At 41.4% G+C, this 21092-nt stretch overlaps 1 protein-coding gene across 2 annotated transcripts in view; it reads left to right on the top strand.

Moving 5' to 3' along the window:
• The first annotated feature begins 48 nt into the window (after positions 1–48).
• KATNAL2 (katanin catalytic subunit A1 like 2) overlaps positions 49–21092 on the top strand; it is a 67457-nt gene continuing 46413 nt past the window's right edge. Inside the window, exon 1 of one of the 2 annotated variants that reach the window (XM_032859463.1) lies at positions 49–189. In XM_032859463.1, coding sequence (XP_032715354.1) covers positions 139–189 — 51 coding nt within the window. In that variant the 5' untranslated portion in view covers positions 49–138. The remainder of the gene's footprint in view (positions 190–21092) is intronic. The other variant, XM_032859465.1, reaches the window with a different exon arrangement.

The raw sequence follows: 21092 nt of genomic DNA, 5'->3' as shown, positions 1-21092 counted from the left end.
TGACCAGTCCAGGCTCCGGCCAATCCTGAAAGGGGCGGGCTAGTTAAGCGTCAGGTTTCCCCGAGCAGTTTTCTTTGGAAGTACTGGTCAGGCTAGTGACTGGCCCTTTTCACTTCTCCGGCCCTGAAACGGTAGCTGATGGAGCTTTCTTACCAGACCCTCAAATTCACGCACCAGGCACGGGAAGCGGTAAGGAAAGCACATTAAAAAAAAAAAAAAAATTGTACCAGGAGCTCTGGTCTCCTGTTACTGAGGGCCCATTTGCGTGTCCGCGGTTGCTATGGCGACGAGTTTCCCCTCCCCTCCCCCCAGCCGAGCGGCGCCAGCGCTGGGAGGGACCTTAGGTCCCACTGGTCAAGTCCAGGACTGGGCGTGAGGCTGTGAGGGGAATAGGCTGGGTCTAGGACAGAGCAGGGTTTGGGAGTGCCTACGGATTTGATGAAAGGGACCGCAGTTTGTGATTTAGGAAACGGTGTGGTGTTTATTAGACCCGCTGTCTTGATGGGTGAGCAGGTGTGGGGAGTGGTTAAAATAAGGATTGTTGAAAGGCCAGGCAGTTCTCACCTGAGAGTTGGGACCCTGGGTTCTGATCCTGATTCTCCACTTACCAAGGCGGAGAGAATTTACGTATTGAATTCCCCTCTCGGGCTTCAATTCTTAGACTATAATCCTTTTCACACGAAGATTACATGGGCTTTACAGAACATACAGTGGTTTCGGTTGTACCGACTGCTCACTGGTGAGCAGTACTTTACACAACAGTGCACATGAATTGAGCGCATACTCAATGCCTGGCACTGAGGAAATAAAAACAATGCTTTGGGGAGGAGGGAGGATAAATAAAGCTTAAAAATGCTGATATCTGAGCCCTCACCTCCAGAGATTCTGATTTACTGATTTTGGGTGGATTCTGTGCATCAGTATTTTTTAAAAGCCCAGGAGGGTTTACATGTGTAGCCAGCGTTACAAACCACTGCCATAGTGTTTCCCACCTTAAAAAACAAACTAATAGCATAGAAAAAGAGATAACCGTCTGGTTGGCCTCACATTCCCCTTTACCTACCAACCTCTCTCTGTTTCTGTCCAGCTTCTGGAAAGGGTTGGAGTTGCTAGTGTCTCATCTCTGGATTGTCTTCAAGCCTATTTCATCTAGCCCCAATTACCTGCATCCTAACCTTTTTGCACTGGCTTTTAATAAAGCAGATTCCTGGACCTGACCAAGACTTACTGAATCAGAAACAGTCCCGGATGGGGTCTTGAAAAGTGCATTGTAAACACACACCCAGGTTTGAAAACCACTGCCCTAAATAGTCTCCTATATTTTCATGATTTCCAATGCCATCTATATGCCAACAACCACCAACCCCTCACTGACTCTAGAGTGGATTTTTTTGCTGGGTCCCAAGGCCACGTGGTGTCCTAGAAGGTGGAATACAGAGAGGACCATGAATCAACTGATTCTTTGACAAATCGAGGGGAGTATCTCAAGTATCTGCACCTGAATTTGCTCAATATCTAACTTTTTGTTTCCCTTCTGAAACCTATTCCTTTCCCAGTCTTCCTCCACCTGGAAATGTGAAACCACCATCCGCCAGTTGCTCAAATCAGAATTCTGGGAATCAGAATCCTTAGCTCCTTCCTCTTAGTCCCTCCCTCTGTTCTCTACCTAAGGAAGACAGCAGCAAATCTTATTGATTCTACTTCTATAATAGGTCTTTAATCCACCACAATGGCTTACCTATCCACAATAGCTTTCTAACTATTCTTCCTATTGGTTTTTGCCTCCCTCTAGTCCATTCTTCATCCAGTGATCTTAAAATTATGTCACTCCCTGACTAGGATCCTTTATTGGCTTTTCATTATACGTAGAGTAAAACCCCCAAACCTTGACATGATCTACAGAGCACTGCAATGGTGTAGCCCAGCTCCTGTATCTGGTGTCTTCACCATTTTCTGCTTTGCCTCCCACTGATACAGGCACATTCTCTTTGATCTGACATGTCTCTGAACACCACATAACTCTGTACCATGCAAGTTAGTATTTAATTGTGTTTAATTTATTTTTATTTCTTAAGATTTACTCATCCATTTGGGGGGATCAGAGGGAGAGAAAAAGAATCCTGAAACAGGCTCCCTGCTGAACAGGAAGCCCAATGTGGGGCTCCATCCCAGGACCCTGAGATCATGACCTGAGCTGATATCAAGAGTTGGACGCTCAACTGAGTGATCCACCCAGGTGCCCCTAATTTTTTTTAAGGTAGGCTCCACATGGGGCTTTAACTCACAACCCAGATCAAGACCTGAGATCAAGAGTCAGCTGCTTAACCAACTGAGCAACCAGGTGCCCCTAATTTGTGATTAATTTATGTTACAGATTCCTGCATATGACACAGCCTGTCAAACATAATTCATGTAACTTGAAGGCAGATCCAGTTTTACTTCTTGTTTTATTCCCTAGATGGTGCTAAGGGACATATTTAGGTATGCCCATTGATGGCTTGATTTTGCAGGGGGTATAAGTGCAAGGAGTTGTGCTGATTAGGGGTCTGCAGAAGGAAGAAGATAGAGGTGGGTTTGGTGATTTGGTGAACTGAATATAAGAAGGATTGTATGTCCACAAGGAATGTTGATCATCTAAATCATCTACTGTATTAGAATTTCCAGAATACTTCCTTTTTATTTGGTTGATTTTTATTATTGTTTCAAATTATATATCCATACATATACTATTGATCTGAGATCTTTAATTTCTCCAAAGAGAAATCCTCTACACCCTTCTATAGGAATAAGGGCACAATAATCTTGGTTGCCACCATCGGTGGAGTTAAACAGGGGAAGACAGCTGTGTGTGGGGTGGGGGATTTCTCCTCGATGTTTGGTGTACAGATTATACTTAATCACTCCTACCTTAATTATGTAATTGCATACTTAATTACTTTTTCCTTTCCAAAGTTTGTGTGGTTGAATTTCTTTTCAGAGTAAATGTCCAACCTTCAGCCAGGGTAGAAGAGGGATTGTCACCTGATTGGGTTGGGGAAGGGAATCTCTTATACACTGAGTTTAGCCTGCTCCTCATTATTTCTGTCCTTAGAAGTGCCTGGTGACTCCAGAAGTGCCCAGTACACTCAGTTCCTGTAATTGTCTAGGGTGCTGTCATACTTAAGTGCTTCTTGTTGACTACTTTCTCTATAGGTGTTGGTTTTCTTTGATTTTGGTTGTCTTTTGCTTTTGTCTTTCTCTGTTCTCTTAATTCACCTGGCATTTATCCAATTGCTTTCCATCTGTCAATTTTATTGTCATATTTGTCTGCTGTCACTTGCTCTTCTAGGGTTGTTGTCCTTTTTCCCCCCACCCACTTCTGCTCTAATCTTTATTATTTCCCTCCTTCTCCTGGCTTTTTTTTTTTTTTTAAAGATTTTATTTATTTGTCAGAGAGAGAGAGAGGGAGAGAGAGCAAGCACAGGCAGACAGAATGACAGGCAGAGGCAGAGGGAGAAGCAGGCTCCCTGCCGAGCAAGGAGCCTGATGCGGGACTCGATCCCAGGACGCTGGGATCATGACCTGAGCCGAAGGCAGCTGCTTAACCAACTGAGCCACCCAGGCGTCCCTCTCCTGGCTTTTTTTGTTTGTTTGTTTGTTCTTCTGTCTCTAGCTCCTTTAGGTGTAAGGATAGAGTGTTTATTTAAGATTTTGAGACTTTTCTTGCTTCTTGAGGTAAGCTTGTGTTGCTATAAATGTTGCTTACATTTAATGCAATCTTTATCAAAATACCACCATTTTTCACGAACAATCCTAAAATTTGTATGGAATCACAAAAGACCCTGAATAGCCAAAGCAGTCCTGAAAAAGCAAAGCAAAGCTAGAGGCATCACGATTCTGGATTTCAAGCTATATTACAAAGCTGCTGTCATCAAGACAGTATGGAACTGGCATAAAAACCGACACATAGATTAATGGAACAGAAAAGAAAACCCAGAAATGGACCACAATTATATGGTCAACTAATATTTGACAAAGCAGGAAAGAATATCCAATGGAAAAAAGACAGTCTCTTCAACAAATGGTTTTGGGAGAACTGGACAGCCACCTGCAGAAGAAGGAAGCTGGACCATTTCCTTACACCATACCCAAAAATAAAAAAATGTGAGCTAGGAAACCATCAAAATCCTAGAGGAGAATATAGGCAGCAACCTCTTTGACCTCAGCTATAGCAACTTCTTACTAGACACATCTCGTGAGGCAAGGGAAACAAAAACAAAAATGAACTATTGGGACTTCATCAAAATAAAAAACTTCTGCATAGCAAAGGAAACAATCGAGAAAACTAAAGGGCAAGAGGTTTTCAAGCTTATTAATTCTTTCAAATAACAAGCTCCTAGTTTTGTTGATCTATTTTTTTTTTTAATTTCTGTATCACTGATTTTTACAATAATCTTTATTATTTCTCTTTTCCTCCTGGGTTTGGGCCTTATTTGCTGTTCTTTTTCCAGCTTCTTTAGGTGTAAGGATAGATTGTGTATTTGGTACTTCTCTTGTTTCACAACCAACACCAAAGACATACAAACATTTATGAGAGAATATTATGAGTAATTATAAAAATAGGCAATCTGGAAGAAAATGGATGCATTCCTAGAAACATATAAATGACCAAAACTGAAACAAAAAGAAATAAAAAACCTGAACACATCCATAACCAGCAAAGAAATTGGAGCACTAATAAAAAAATCTCCCAACAAACAAGAGTCCAGGGCCAGATGGCCTCCCAGAGGGATTCTACCAAACATTTAAAGAAGAATTAATACCTATTCTTCTGAGGCTCTTTCAAAAAATAGAAATGGAAGAAAAACTTCTAAACCCTTTCTGTGAGGCCAGCATTACCTTGCTCCCAGAAACCAGACAAAGACCCCATCAAAAAGGAGATCGCTGATGAATATGGATGCAAAAATTCTCACCAAGATACTAGATAATAGGATCCAACAGTATATTAAAAGGATTATTCCCCACAACCAAGTGGGATTTATTCCAGGGCTGCAAAGGTAGTTCAACATCTGCATGTCAGCGTGATACACCACATAATAAAAGAAAGGACAAGAGCTATAGGATCCTCTCAATAGATGGAGAGACAGCATTTGACAAAACACAACATCCTTTCTTGATAAAAGCTCTCTGTAGTGTAGGGATAGATGGAACATACTTCAATATCATAAAAGCCATATATGAAAAACCAACAGTGAATATCATCTTCAATGGAGAAAAACTGAGAACTTTTCTCCTAAGGTCAAGAACACAATAGGGATGTCCACTCCCACCACTGTTGTTCAACATAGTACTGGAAGTCCTAGCCTCAACAATCAGACAACAAAAAGAAATAAAATGCATCCAAGTCAGCAAAGAAGAAGTCAAACTTTAACTCTTTGCAGGAGACATGATACTTTATGTTGAAAACCCAAAATATCCACCCCAAAATTGCTTACTCATACAGGAATTCAGCAAAGTGACAGGATATAAAATCAATGCACAGTAGTTAGTTGCCTTTATATACACTAAAAATGAAGCAGGAGAGAGAAATCAAGGAATCAATCCCGTTTACAATTGCACCAAAACCCATAAGATACATAGGAATAAAGCTAACCAAAGAGGTAAAGGATCTGTACTCTGAAAACTACAGAACACTTATGAAGGAAATTGAGGAAGACACAAAGAAATGGAAAAAACACTCCATACTCATGGATTGGAAGTACAAATATTGTTAAAATATCTATGCTACTCAAAGCAATCTACACATTCAATGCAATCCTTGTCAAAATACCATCAACATTTTTCAAAAACTGGAACAAACAATCCTAAAATTTATATGGAACCACAAAAGACCCCAAATAGCCAAAGGAATGTGGCGGGGGGCGGGGACAAAGCTGGTGGCATCACAATTCTAGACTTCAAGCTATATTACAAAGCTGTAATCATCAAGGCAATATGGAACTGGCACAAAAACAGACACATAGGTCAATGGAACAGAATAGAGAGCCCAAAAATGGACCCTCAACTAATCTTTGACAAAGCAGGAAAGAATATCCAATGGAAAAGAGACAGTCTCTTCAGCAAATGGTGTTGGGAAAATTGGACAGCCACATACATGCAGAAGAATGGAACTGGACCACTTCCTTACACCATACACAAAAATAGACTCAAAACAGATAAAAGACCTAAATGGGAGACAGGAATCCATCAAAATCCTAGAGGAGAACACAGCAATCTCTGAGATCTTGGCCACAGCAACTTCTTGCTAGACACGTATCCAAAGGCAAGGGAAACAAAAGCAAAATGAACTATTGGAACTTCATCAATATAAAAAGCTTTTGCACAAGAAAGGAAACAGTCGATAAAACTAAAAGACAATCTACAGGATGGGAGAAGATATTTGCAAATGACATATCAGATAAAAGGCTAGTATCTAAAATCTATAAAGAACTTACCAAACTCAACACCCCCAAACAAATAATCCAATCAAGAAATGGGCAGAAAACGTGAACAGACATTTCTCTAAAGAAGACATCCAAATGGCCAACAGACACATGAAAAAATGCTCAACATTACTCTGCACAGGGAAATACAAACCAAAACAACTATGAGATACTACCTCACACCAGTCAGAATGGCTAAAATTATAACTCCAGAAACGACAGATGGCAAGGATGCCAAGAAACCCCCTTACACTGTGGGTGGAAATGTAAACTGGTGGAGCCACTCTGGAAATAGTATGGAGGTTCCTCAAAAAGTTAAAAATAGAGTTACACTATGACCCAGCAATTGCACTACTGGGTATTTATCCAAAGGATACAAACAGAGTGATTCAAAGGAGCACCTGCATCCCAGTGTTTATAGCAGCAATGCCCACAATAGCCAAACTATGGAAAGAGGCCAGATGTCCATCAACAGATAAGTGGATAAAGAAGGTGTGATATATATATATATGATAGAATATTAGCCATCAAAAAGAATAAAATCTTGCCATTTGCAATGAAATGGGTGGAACTAGAGGGTATTATGCTAAGTGAAAACAATCAGAGAAAGACAAATACAATATGATTTCACTCATATGTGGAATTTAAGAAACAAAAACAGGTGAACATAGGGGAAGTGAAGGAAAAATAAAAAGATAAAAACAGAGAGGGACACAAACCATAAGAGCCTCTTATCTTTAAGAAACAAACTGGGAGTTGCTGGAGGGAATGGAGGTGGAGGGATGGGATAATTGGGTGATGGGTATTAAGGAGAGCACATGATGCAGTGAGCACTGGGTGTTATATGCAAGTGATGAATCACTAAATTCTACCTCTGAAACGAATAATACAGTATATGAAAATACAGTTAATGAAACTGAATTTAAATAAAAATTTTTAAAAAATTAAATAAAGGAGAGGGAAATCTTGAACAAAAACAAAAACAAAAAATAAATGTAGCTTTTAATTTGAATACGACTTTTTCCCATCTGTAGACCTCTGCGCCTTTCTTATTTTCAACTTGAATTTAAGATCCTCTAAAATGTGCTAAGGGCAAGGAAGCTCTGAGGAACAATTGCTTCAGTGTTTTTAATTTGACCACACAATTCAAAACAAATAAACGTAATTGGTATCAATGCACAAGAATGCATTTTGGAAAGCCATAATTGATCCACACATTCATATATACACACAGAATAATCCTGGAATAAAGTTAATTTTATTTTTCATGTCATTATATATACTGTTCACAAGTTGTGACTCTGCCTTTGTGAGACTTTTATTATTAAAAAATATCTGCTATAAGTGTTAGCTAATTAATGAGGTGGTTGACTAGGTTTTTAAATGAGTGTTGTTAAATGCCTTAGCTTTTATTAATTGTATGGGCCCCTAAAAAAAGAGTAATTGAAAATTTAATTACATCAATGTTTTTCTTCAAAGAACTGAGGCTTATTAAACTTCAAATGTTCAAACATTTAAGCATCTATTGAAATACCAATAGCTATAAACAATGTGCAGTTCTAAATACTAATTAAACAAAATCTAAATCACCATAAAGCAAAGCTGAATTTTAAGTAACTTTATGTTTTAAGCACTCTTCTCTGCTTTTACATAAGGAAGATTAACCACTTCACTACTGACCACCGCAGCAGCCTTGTGGGTATCTTCTAAAATGCTGTGGCTGCTGTAGGACCACATTCTTCCTGGATGTGGACCAAGGAAGGGAGACTACCCAGACAACTTGGAACACTTTGCTAATGTCACACTGCTACTCTTGGAGACTTGTTTTTGTGTTTTATTTCCTTTTTAACCGCTAAAAGAGAATGTGACAGTGTACAGATATGAATTTGTGTATTTGATGGCTTGGTTTAAAAATACCTTCTTTTGGAAAAATAACATTTATTAGGTTTTATTTTTAGATGTAAAAGGTATATCACAACTCAGATAAATCTTTCTTTTAAAGAGTTTATTTCTTTATTTGAGAGAGAGAGAGAGAAAGAGCACGCGTGTGGATGTGTGAGCAGGGAAAGGGGCAAAGGGAAAGGGAGAGAACCTCAGGCAGACTCCCTACTGAGTGGGAACCCGAGGCGGGGCTTGATTCCAAGACCCTAAGATTATAACCCCGGCTGAAACCAAGAGTTGGGCACTCAACTGACTGAGCTACCCAGGTGCCCCATCACCCAGATAAATCTCGTATGCATTAAAAAAATTAAATATAACCTTCTGCTTTCCACTGTGATTGAGTAACAGGTACCAGACTAGCCTTCCTACTGCACACAGCTAGAAACCTGGCCCACGTATATGAATAATCTATTTTCAGCCAGTGGACAGTGTGCTCATGAGAGAAGGGCTTCTGCTTGGAAGCAGTAACTGGGTTCTGGCACCCAAGGGAGTATCTATGCTGAGCAGAGATGAGACAGAGTATAGTTTGGGAAGACTTAGATGGTTAATGGTGGGAGGAAAGGGGACCAGAGAGAAGGGAGCTGTGCAAACAAATTGCTCCATATTTCTGAGTTTTGGGCTGAACACTAAGCTGTGCCTCTACAGAGTGAAAAAGTACAAAGCTGGGGAAAACCCAGTCAGCAGGGAATGATAAGCTGAACAGCTAGTAGTGTTCATATAACCTCCTTATGACACTGAGAGATGTTTTAATGCCAAGCAGCCCAAGTGGAGAAATGTTGTGGAAGAGCAGAGCACTTAGTGGAGGTTCCAGGAAGGCTCTGCATTAGGACTAGGCTGAACAAGCCCTAGAGGAAGGCTTCTTTGATCTCTCTTTCCTCACAAAGCTTAAAAGCACAGCTTGATAGGATCAGACTTACCTGCAAATAGTTACCTGCCAAAATAAAACTTAACACTTAAAAGACAAGAAAATCCAGACATTCACAAAAACTGGCATCCAATTAAAAAAAAAAAACTACTAGTGGTTATAAGAAATAGGAAAAACAAACAAAACCAGGACAAGACTCAGTCAACCGAAATAGATTCAGAAATAGTGAAGAAGACAGAATGGGCAAACAAAGACTTTAAAAATAGCTGCAATAAATATGTTTAAGGGGGATTTAAGGAAAACAATTCTAAAGAGGAAAAAAACCGGAAAATACACAAAAATAAATAAATAAAACACAGTTCACAGAGTTGAAAAAGACAGTATTTTAATCAGAAAGACTCCCTGGAAACCAAAGTGCAGCACATGGAGTTTGAAGAAAAAAATGGACAAAGCCTCAGTGACACGAAGGACAATATCAAGGAGTCAAACAGACGTGCAATTCATATCCCAGAGCTGAAATGAAGAGGAGAAAAAAAATAAGAAATCATGGCTAAAAGTCTCCCGCAGATCCAAGAAACTCAAAAACTTCCAAGCAGGACAAACACACTCTTGTTGGCTGTGACAAAGCAAGATGCTTTGTTATGAATGGCCCTCTGGAGATAGCCACTGGGCAAGGAAAGGAAGGAAGCTTCCAGCCAACAACCAACAAGAAACTAAGGCCCACAGTACTCCAGCTCATAAGGAACGGAGTTCTGCCAACAACCATACGGGCAGAAGGAACGTGTTTGGGTGACAGAAATGTTCTAAATCTGGATTGGAGTGTTGATTACGTATGTACACACATTCATGGGACTGTGCGCTTAAACTGGGTGCACTGTACCATATGTGAATGATACGTTAATAAAGGTGATTTCAAAAGTGGTATGAAAATTCACACAGTATTTACCAGAAAGGTGTACAGTGGAAAAGTAAATGCCTTCTTCCCTACGCTCCACCCCCTACCCATTTCTGCCTTCTCACCCTGTAAGAAACTATCATCTGTCATTTCTTATAAACTATTTAGGAATATATTTGTATGTCTTAAGTGCATATTTATTTCTATATTTTTTCTTTTCACAGAAGAGATAATTTCTTCCCTTCTGTATTTCCCTCTTACTTTATTACATGTCTTGTAAGTGTCTTCACAAATATTTGTGGGGAGCCTGAGTCAGATATTAAGTTCTGGGGATATGGTAGCGAAAAAAACAAACACTGCCTCTATCTTCATGGTGACTATATTTTAGTAGGGAAGTCAGCTAACAGGTAAACTGGAACCTGAGGAGAGGAATTGCTGAAACATAGAATAGCTGTATCCAACTTTGGTAGGTAATGCCCAATAATTTCCCACGTGGTTATATCCGTTTATTATTGCCCTTACAATGCATGATAATTCCCATTGCTCTACATCTAAGCAATACTTGTTCTCAATTATTTATCCTTTATTTTACGTTTCCTTGAGAATACATGGGGTCAAGTACCTTTTTGTTAGTTTCTTAGCCATTTGAATATCTCATTTTGCAAAGTACCTATTTCTCTTGTCCGTTTTTCTATTGGATGAGTTTGTCTTTTTAATTGTTTTGGGAGGAACTCACTATACATTAGTATATTAATTCTTTTAAGTGCTGATATTTGCAGCATACCAACATGTTCACTTTTATGAACACAAATTCATATTTTTAAAAAAGTTCATTTTATTCATGTTTTCTTCTACAGTTAGTGGGTTTTGGGTATCCTAAGAAAATCTTTCTCTATTCCAAAATCATGAAGATATTCTCTTGTATTATCTTCTAAAAATCTTACTGTGTTCACATTTAGGTCTGTAATTCATGCAAAACTGATTTGTGTGTGTGTGCACGCACACACACACACATCTGTGTGTAAGGGATGAGGTAGGCATATAATTTTTCCAGAAGCATTTACAGAAAAGATGTCCTTCCCCACACTGTTCTTTGTCCATGTATATGCAGAATTGTTTCTGGGCCCTCAAGTCTGTTCCACTAGTCTAGTTGTCTACTTCCTACGCTAATACCACTCTATCTTAATAACTGTAGTGGCACAATCTTGGTATCTATTAAAGCAAAGACTTCTACTCGTTCGTTTTTGTCAGGTGGTTACTATTACTGACAACACATAGTTATGTGTTTTAGAATCAACTTGTCAAATTCCACAAAGATTGCTGGATTTTGACTGGGATGGAGTTGAACCTGAAGATAAAGTTGAAGAGAACTGATAAAAAACAACGAGTCTTCCGATCAATCCCTATCCTTTTTATTCCAAGTTTCTTAATTCTTTTCAGTAGGAATCAAGAAGTTTTCTGCATAGAGATTTTGCCCATCTTCTGTTAGCTATACTTTCAGTCCTTGATGCTATTGTAAATGTTTTCTACATCGCTGTAAAGGGTTTCTTGTTTTTTTAAACTTCATCTTATGTTATTGATGTGTAGAAATACAATTAATTTTCATATATTGATTTTATTTGAGCAATATTCCTAAATTCATTTATTCTAGGAATTATTTGTGGATTCTTTTGACTTCTTTATCTATGCAATCATATTATCCATGAAGAAAGACAGAGTTAATTCTTTCAATTCTTTGCCATTTGTTTTTCTTGCTTAATCTTACTGATTAAGACCTCTAACAAAATGTTGAATAGAAGCGGGGATAAGAGGCATTATTGTGCCTGTGGGAGGTACTAGCAATCCAGGAGCATGTTTTGTTTTTAATGTAGGTTCCACAATCAGTGATGCCCAGTATGGGGCTTGAACTCACAATATTGAGATTGAGACCTGAGCTGAGATCAAGAGTCAAATGCTTAACCAACTAAATCATCAAAGTGCCCCTCAATCTAGGAACATCTTAATCCAGTCTCAGGGACTGAGATTTTTCTGGGCCACATAGAGAATGAGAGAATAATCTTGGGCAATTTAACTACTCCTCTGTCCTTATTCATGGGACTGAGCCCTTGGGTCCTGGATTCCAACTTTTGTACCTATAGCACCTTGAGGTTGTCAAACATATTACTCAGCATCTTAGCTTCTTAGTGGGAGGTAAATGAACTTGGGAAAAAGTGGCTTCAAATGCATTGATCACGTCCGTGTATTAATGAACACACACACACCCGCCACACAGGTATATCTGTAGGGTAAAATCTTCTAAGTGAAATTGCTATATTTAAGAGTTTTTATGTGTGCATATTTGACATACATGCATCTGTACAATAAAATTCTTATGGAAATAAATGAACACCATCCAAATGAGAGCAGAAGCCCTTTATAGAGAATGTGCTGGAATAAGGGAGTCAGGTACCATCACTTGCATTTGGCAGAGAATCAAAGGCAGGCAAAGGAGTGGGAAAGCTTGGCAGTGAAAAAAGCTCGTCAGAAAATAGCTGACGAGAGGCTGTTGACCTGGGACAGCTGAATGCAGGCTAACGAGAAGCAGGGTATCTTATGTGACTGATTTGGAGACTGTATTTGGCTTTCTTTGCTTGGTCCTCATCTGGAAGCTGGGGGCAAAAAATCGGGAGGCTGACAGTTGTTGACCAAATCCTGACCATTCTGGGCCAGTTACCACAGAGGCTATGATTCCAGTTGCTGGACGGCTTGCTGTAGAGTTAGTGGTTTGGTTTTCTGGGATGGTTGCTGCAGTGGTTACGGTTTGGCTTCCTGAAATTATGTGAGTCTGACCACTAGCTATTGATATATTCAGTCTCTCGTCTTAAGACTGATACGGCTGTACCGAAGAACATACACAGTCGACATTTTGCCTCGTAACTTCAGGAAAAGTTGTATCAATTTCTGCGTCTGCTGGTAATGAGTGGTAATTTGCGCCAACACAGCCGGCTGTTCTTTTGAACTTTATTCATCTGATACGTAGAAATTTGTATCACATTATGTCTTTCATTTGCATTTTTATAAGATTGAGCATCTTGTCATATATTTAAGACTCACATGTGTTTCTTTTTCAGTGGTCTATCTTCTCCTCTGTTTTGCCCATTTTTGTAGTAAATTGTTGGCATTTTTTCCCCTGTTGGTTTGTGGGTACTCATTATATATAAAGGAATTTGGCCTTTTGAATATTAATAAAATTGTAAATATCTTTCCCGGATTATTGTCCTTTGACCTTGTTTTTTATTTCCTAAGTTTTAATGTAGCTAAATTTATCAGTCTTTCATTAGTGCTTTCTGGGGTTTGTGTCTAAGAAGGCCTTATTTACTCTGAGATTAGAAAACAAAACAAAACCATGCTAAGTAGTTTTATTTCTTTATTTAAGTACAATCTGGGGATACTATTTATTAACCAAAACGATGTCTTGTTGTTTACTGAGAGGCGACTTGACAAAAGTATAATCAATCTTAAAATCCCCAGTGAAACCCAGGCTTCCCATCTTCAGCATTCTGAAGTATTCTCCAGGCAGGGAGGCTGTGGCACAGAGGCTCACAGGGGCAATATTGGAAAAGTCCAGGAGTCAGAGTCCAAAAGTCTCCACAAAGCAAAAGATTCTGGTCTCTTTCAGAAGTCCTATCCCCTAATCCCCACTGCCTGTGTTTTCCTGCCCCCAGATTCCATGTCCAGGGCAAGTCCTTAGTTTACCGGTGGGAGAATCTCTTCTTGGAATCTTTCATTGTCTTGGCCATCATCTGGGCAGTTTGCTTGGTGGGTTTCCTGTTGCTCACCACTGTGCCCCTTGGCCCTGCTGGAGCTCAGGCTGTCAGAGCGTGGCTTCCCCAAGAAGAGGTTCAGACGGTCGCTCCGTCACTGTGGCAGGGAGCATGGCTGCTTCCTGGAGGGATGATGCTGGCTTGATCTGCTCCTCCTAGTTCAAACTTCTCCTGGCTCCTTCAGACACGAGAAGGGGGCCAGGTCACACAGTTGAAAAGGGTCTGCCCTTATTGGCAGGTGCAGATTGGATATTTGTTGTCAGTACTCTGTAGCTGCCGCTCTTGGGCATCCCAAAGCCACACGTACGTTTCCTACCATGCCCCATGATCTTCTGGACTTTCTTAAAGTTTCAGTGACAATGAATTTTCCATAATGTATGTTTCTCCAACTAGGACGTGATTGTATATTTATGCGATAGAGCTGATCGGCATAAAGTCTCCAAAGTGGATGGGCTCAAGAACAGAATGGGTGATATCCTCCCGCTTCCAAGATGGATGTTGTTTTTAAGTCCCGGGATGCACAGTTGCTCAGGGGGATCATTTTGTGGAGCTAGGCACACTTGGAACCAGAAAACATCTGCATCTTCGAATTCATTTTGCCCCCAGGAAATCCAGCTGCTTCCTCTTCCAGGGGTGAAGACAGTACTTCTTGCTTTGGTTTGGAAGGAGGACACTGACTCAAGGGCAGAAGTGGTCAGTAATCGGCCTGTACCGTGGGCAATGGAAGGTCTGGCAACGCTGGCAGTGCTTCAGTGGGGACCTCTCTCAGCTTGGCTGCGGCTTCTCTGACTTGCTTTTGTTCACCTCAGGTAACCTCTGGCCTGAGTCCACGTTTTCACTAGTGCGTTTAGAATCATTTTTAAGTCCTTTTTCTCCAAATGCAATAGGGGAAGTTTTCATGATTATTTCCTTTTTCCTTTTTCTTGGGGGACATAGAGGCACAGTGGCTGGTTCCAATTCATGATGCAGATCTCAGCATCACAGAGGAGCCCACCGACTTGCTGTCTACATCAGAAGCTTTTATTTTCTCTTCCTGAGTCCTTGAGCTGTTAGAACTTTCTCTTTCACCTTGGGCAACAGGCCTCCTGCCCACTTTCCTACGTCTAAGCTGTCTAGACTTTGCTTGTTTTTGTCTGATTTGGTTTTCTGGGAGCCTTGCGCTTTTGCTTAAGGCATCCGAAGCAACCACCCACGGAGGTGAAAACGTAGGGGTGCAGTGGCCCTCTTTCCTTCTTTCTTGACACCCCTACAGAAGGCCTGTCTTCTTTGTGTTGTCTCAGGACAGAAGCCTTGGGCTTTCCTTTCTGAAGAAGACCTGGTGTGATTTCTGGCTGATTAAAGCATTGGACTCCTCACGGCTCTTGGTACCTACCAGGAGTTTGTCCCTTTAGGATGATGGGTGCCCCTTGCTTTGACTCACCGCCCCTTCCCCTTGGGGCCACCTGGGTGGCCTTCTTGCCTGAGCCCCGGTCTGTCCTGAGAGGCAGCAGAGTGGCCTTCCCCAGGCCTCTAGCATGCAACATGGGCCTGCGTTGGCCATCTGTGCCTGTCCCCAGACTGCTCCCGGGGAGTAACCAGAAGATTCCTGCTCTGAGGACCAAACTGGAGTATCTCTGTGGCTCTTCCTTGTCTCCTCTCAGGACTGTGGAACACCAGGTGGGGCCTGTGTGTGTGTGTTTTCTGTCTGTGCTCAGGGCAGTCCTGCCTACACCTGGAGGCTTTGCAGGGTTGTGGGTCGTCTCCCTCCATTCCGGCCTCCTGAAGAGCTGTGCCAGGGCGCTTTGAGGAATCTTCCTCCCAAGGTAGGTCTCAGTGTCTGATTCACAGAAGTCAATTCTGCCGGTGTCTGTGCAAGTGAGTGACTGTCGGCGGCCCTCCCCCCCAATTCTCTGTGAGCATGGCTAGAGATGAGCCCCGCAGGCGGACGGCCTCCTCAAATCTTGTTGCTGCTTCTTTGGGTAGAGGCTGGTTAGCAGCCAAGCCCTCAGCTCCCGCACAACTGAGTGCCCCGACCTTGCCGCCACCGCCCGAGCTACCTCGCTGCTGAGGCCTTGAGCCGGGCTCCATCGCACCTGTGGCTGGGTGCGCCGGGAGGGAACTGGGTCTGCAGTCTGGATGCTCCCGACACCCCGGCTTCTGCTCCTCCGGGAGCGGAGCCACGGCAGCGTGCAGCCCAGGACAGAAGAAGACCCCTCGCTAGATCCTGGCCTCATAAGTATCCCAGCCGCTCTCCCTTGGGCACTCTCAGTGGCGCGCCCCAAAGAAATGAACTCCTGTGGGTGGTCCCTGGGCTGCTCCGCCCCTCTGCGATCCTGAGAATCAGCAGGAGCCCATCAGCAGTGACCATCCTCGTGCCCTGCGCCTGCTGTTGGCTATCTTAATTTTCACCTCAACCCAGAAACACGAGTGATATTCCCCCATTTTATATGAGGAAACTGAGGCTCAGGGAGATCGAATTAACTTGCATGGGGTCACATAGCAGAAAGAAATGAAGCCGGAATCTGAATCCAGGAAGCACAGGGCTAGGGTGAGCCCTCACCTCTGAACAGGGGGAGGAGCTGAGGCCTAGAGACAGGATTAGTCTAAAGTCGGACAGTGTAGCCCTGTGAGGCCGGTAATAGCCCCTACCTAGGCTTGCCCCGAAATCAGTGTGACACAAGCATCAAACAAATTCTTCAATGAATGAACAGCCATTGGCTCGGACCATCTGAACGTCCATGGTGGGGCCTGAGCCAGATCAGCCTAAGGGCCCCGCCCCCAACCCAATTATCCTCGAAGGCCTTACCCTTCTCTTAGAAGGACTACATTTTATGACTATTATTACCATTAAAAATAATCACTTGGGGCGCCCGGGTGGCTCAGTGGGTTAAGCTTCTGCCTTTGGCTCAGGTCATGGTCTCAGGGTCCTGGGATCGAGCCCCACATGGGGCTCCCTGCTCTGTGGGGAGCCTGCTTCCTCCTTTCTCTGTGCCTGCCTCTCTGCCTACTTGTGATCTCTGTCTGTCAAATAAATGAATAAAATCTTAAAAAAAATAATCACTTAATAGTCTTAAGATGACAGCATTGATCACAGTTCCTTAGATTAGCTCAGACCTGATTAGATCCTAGTTGGATCTCCAGGAATGCCAGACCTCTTGCTCCAATCAGGAAAGTTCCATGGTTGTTCTTCCTTTATTTTTTATATTTAAAATTTTTAATCTTTTGAACAGTTCTATAGGTATACAGTGTGAAGCATTATCAACTTTTCCCTCAATTCTTTCCAGTTGTCTTAATATTGTTTACATAATTTGTTTATATGGTAACCTATATTCCCTCCCCCATTATTCTAGGTTTTAAAGCTTTCTCAAGTCTTAGAATTTATTAGATTTAAGAATTCTTGGCAGTTATTACTGTTTTTGATATTCTTAGTAGTATCAATTGATAGTTCTAATATCACGTGATTGCTTCCATAACCGCAAGTCAAGTTTAAAGGGAACAAAGAGAATAAATAAAATAAAAACACCACATTCCCACTCCCGGATACACTAAGGTGTTAACCAAAGGTGAGTGTATGGATAGACACTCTTCCAGATCCTTTTCTATGGGTGTATATACAGATACATGTGCGCACACACACGCGCGCGCGCACACACACACACACACACACGTTTTATCAAAATGAAATCATATTAAATAGTGTTCTTTAGGCAGCTGGTTCTCTGACCTGGATCTTGCATTGTATCTGGTTGTTGTAGCCCTCACGTCTCTTTGAATCACCAGAGCTTTCCTCACCCCTTACCTTCTCTATTGTTATTTTATTTTTAACAACACTGGCTTGTTCAAGTTCAAGAAACCAGGAGGATTGTTGTCTGGAACATCTCCCCTTCCAGATTTGTCTCACTGCTTCCTTGAGATCTCACCTGCTGCTCTATCACTGGTGAATGAGAAGTTGGTTCTAAAGGCTTGATGAATTTCAGTTAAATCCTCTTATTTAGCTTAGTGGTGACACTGAGAACCTCACCTTGCACACATCAGGGAACCGACAACTCCTGTGACAGCTGTCTGATCTCCCTATCGCGCCGCTCTGTGATAAACAGAAAGTAGCTTGTGTCAGCATGGCTTTTGGAAAAAACACAAATATCGTAATTCCCTAACCTAGTGCAGTGTTGAATAACAATGATGTGGTATGGAACGTCTCCCTTTTCAGTAGACTTTATAGTTCTCTGAAATCCCAAATTCCATAATCAGTTCACACTCAGGATTAACACGCAAATGCCTCCTCTCGTGGAACACTGTTCCTGAGCACAGCTGATCAGTTCTGACTTTATACTAATACACTAAATGCCTTTCCTGGATCTGTAGACACTTTCTTGGTAGTTCCAGTGCTTTGTCAAGTTTACAGCATTTGAAACTTAGGAAGTTTCCTGGTAGAAACAGGAGGTAATCAGGAAACAAACAAAAAACAAATTAGAACCTATGGGTATATATTCAAGCTTTTAAGTGAATATTAGATGCAGGGACTGTAAAATAGAACTATACTAAAAACATTTGAAAGAAGAAATGTGTCCTTTTTAACTGTTTGTTTTTGAGATGGAAAGCTTAATGCAGAATTTGGATCTTATTACAGAAATTGAAACGAGCTCATGCAAATTAATCTCCATTGCACCCGTAAAAAAGAAATTAAAAGCACTAATGTTGCATGTGGTGTATATACAGTAACATTTCCTAAATATCTTCTGGGTCTAAAACTAGGAATGATATTCAATGCTTCCTTTTCCTCAGGCTACAGTATCATAGGATTCAATTTTGAATCTGATAAGGGAGGCATTTTTGTTGCACAATTGCCCACAAAGGAAATGAAGGAAGAAGAAAACAGCCAGATCATTGAAGCAGAGACAAATGAGACACCGCAGTTAGATGTTCACTTCTGGACCTCCTCTCTTTGGTAGACAGAAATTAATTGAGCATCTAATTGTGTCCATTTCAGGGGTATACCATCTTTCACGGTTTAAATTGACCATTTGTTGGTGGCCCATTCTTACTTCTTTAATTCAGAAAACAACTTTCTGTGCTAATCTGAATGGCATGAGAATAAAGATGTTACAGATCTGGTAAACTTTACACTCTTAATTAACAAATTCATGAGACCACATTCTGTGTTTCAAGTAATAGCACATCTTAAATATTTAGCATTAGATATGTGAATAGTATTTTCTTATATCTTTTTTCTATTCTCACTTAATTCTGAATTCCCATCAAACTAATTTCCAAGAAAAAGTTGAAGTATTATTTCAAGGCCTGGAGCCCCCAAATACAAGCTGTTTTGCCATGTGCTTAGTCAGAAAGCCCTTTTTGGAGCAGCTTCATTACCAAACAGAATTCTAAGTCACTGAACCAAAGGGTGTCCCTCAATCCCCATTGTCTGCCATACACATCAGGACTATTTGCCAAACTTGGTGATTCTAGTCAAAGACCCCTAGAAATACTCTTGACTAGAGCTGGGACAGCTACCATTTTCCAGAAATGCAGTCAAAGCCCTGGACAAGCTCTCTGCTAGGTTATTTATATTCTCTGAAGAGTATGGCCAACATGGCCAAGATCAGCCCAGGCTCCAGAGGTACCTCTGTCCCAAGAATGAGAGCTTTGCCTCCCTCTTCATCATGCTCTACTGTGAGTTCCCCAGGTCAGTGAGTCACTGTTCGGGTGGCACTCCAAGGATGCTAACAAGAATCTGAGGGAGATAATTCTGAAAGATCCTCCAGCTCAAGTTTTATCGGGGTGGGTGTGAGACCCAAGGTGTAGCTATGGATGGTGGATGAGAAAACTCTTAGGTTTCTCTGCATCTGCACATGTGCAGTGAGGTGAGGTGGGGTTTGGAGTCCCAGGGGGTGGGAAGTGTGGTGTGGAGGAGGTGACTTCAAGTGACTTTGTATGGATCTTTCCCTCCCAGTGAAAGAACATGGCCCTGCACCCCACACCTCCCAAGACTGGGGCAAAGAACCCAGATGTCAGAGTGGCTCTTTGTGAAGGTGCTGGATGTAATTCTTTGGCCCAGAAATTTTCTGATCTGGGAACAGTTGAACCCAAGTAGAGGTTATGTTTGCTTCTTACTTGTCAACATTAAATTTAAATAATTCAGAAGTATATGGATTGACCCCTAAGTTGCTGTGCCCCCAGGCCTTCCTCTACCCACAGGTAATAATGTACCTGGGTTTTTAGTCTTTACTTTTTCTATGAGTGAAAGATTGTGACTGTGTATTTCTGTGACTTTTCACTTTACAGTAGGCCTTAGAATTAGGTAGATCTACATATGCTGGGGTAGAAAGATTTTCAAAACATATTATTAAGGGGGAGGGAAGCAAGATGCCCAACAGCATAAACAAAATTATTCCATTTTTGTAAATTTTTAAAAAGTTGCGCATACGCATGTTGCCATATTCGTAATTCCTTTCTGAACCATTACACAAGAAATTAAAAATAGTGGGTAGCATGGAGAAAGAATCTTCTCTTTTTAAACTGTTTGTACTATTTGAACTTTTTCCTTTGTTAAATTTAATTCAAGCCTGTATTTTAAACTTTCTTTCCCTGAGTAACAGAATATTTGGGGTGGGCAGCGAGTGGGTGGAGAGAAAACGTAATGTCTTCAGAATCTTTCCTTGTCAGTGTGTAGAGACCCACCTCATTCTTCTTCTTCTTCTTTTTTTTAAAGATTTTATTTATTTATTTGACGGACAGAGATCACAAGTAGACAGAGAGGCAGGCAGAGAGAGAGAGAGAGGAGGGGAAGCAGGCTCCCTGCTGAGCAGAGAGCCTGTTGTGGGGCTTGATGTGGGGCTTGATCCCGGGACCCTGGGATTATGACCTGAGCTGAAGGCAGAGGCTTTAACCCACTGAGCCACCCAGGCGCCCCCACCCACCTCATTCTTCTGACTAGTGTCTTGCTTTCCACTGTGAGTTCCTGCTGTGACTTAATCACTAATGGGCATTTATAGCTTATTTCTATTTTTTTGTGAATACGAATAATGCCGTACTAAATATCCTTGAACATTAATCATTGTGCATACATGGACTATTTCTATAATACAGTATAATTGATCTTCTATAGTGTAAATTGCTGGGAGTGGAATTGCTGGTCAACAAGTACGTGC

This window comes from Lontra canadensis, unplaced genomic scaffold, assembly GCF_010015895.1.
Source record: "Lontra canadensis isolate GAN:19392208 unplaced genomic scaffold, GSC_riverotter_1.0 scaffold17, whole genome shotgun sequence".
In the NCBI taxonomy this organism is placed as follows: Eukaryota; Metazoa; Chordata; class Mammalia; order Carnivora; family Mustelidae; genus Lontra; species Lontra canadensis.
This window is presented reverse-complemented; position numbering and strand designations above follow the sequence as displayed.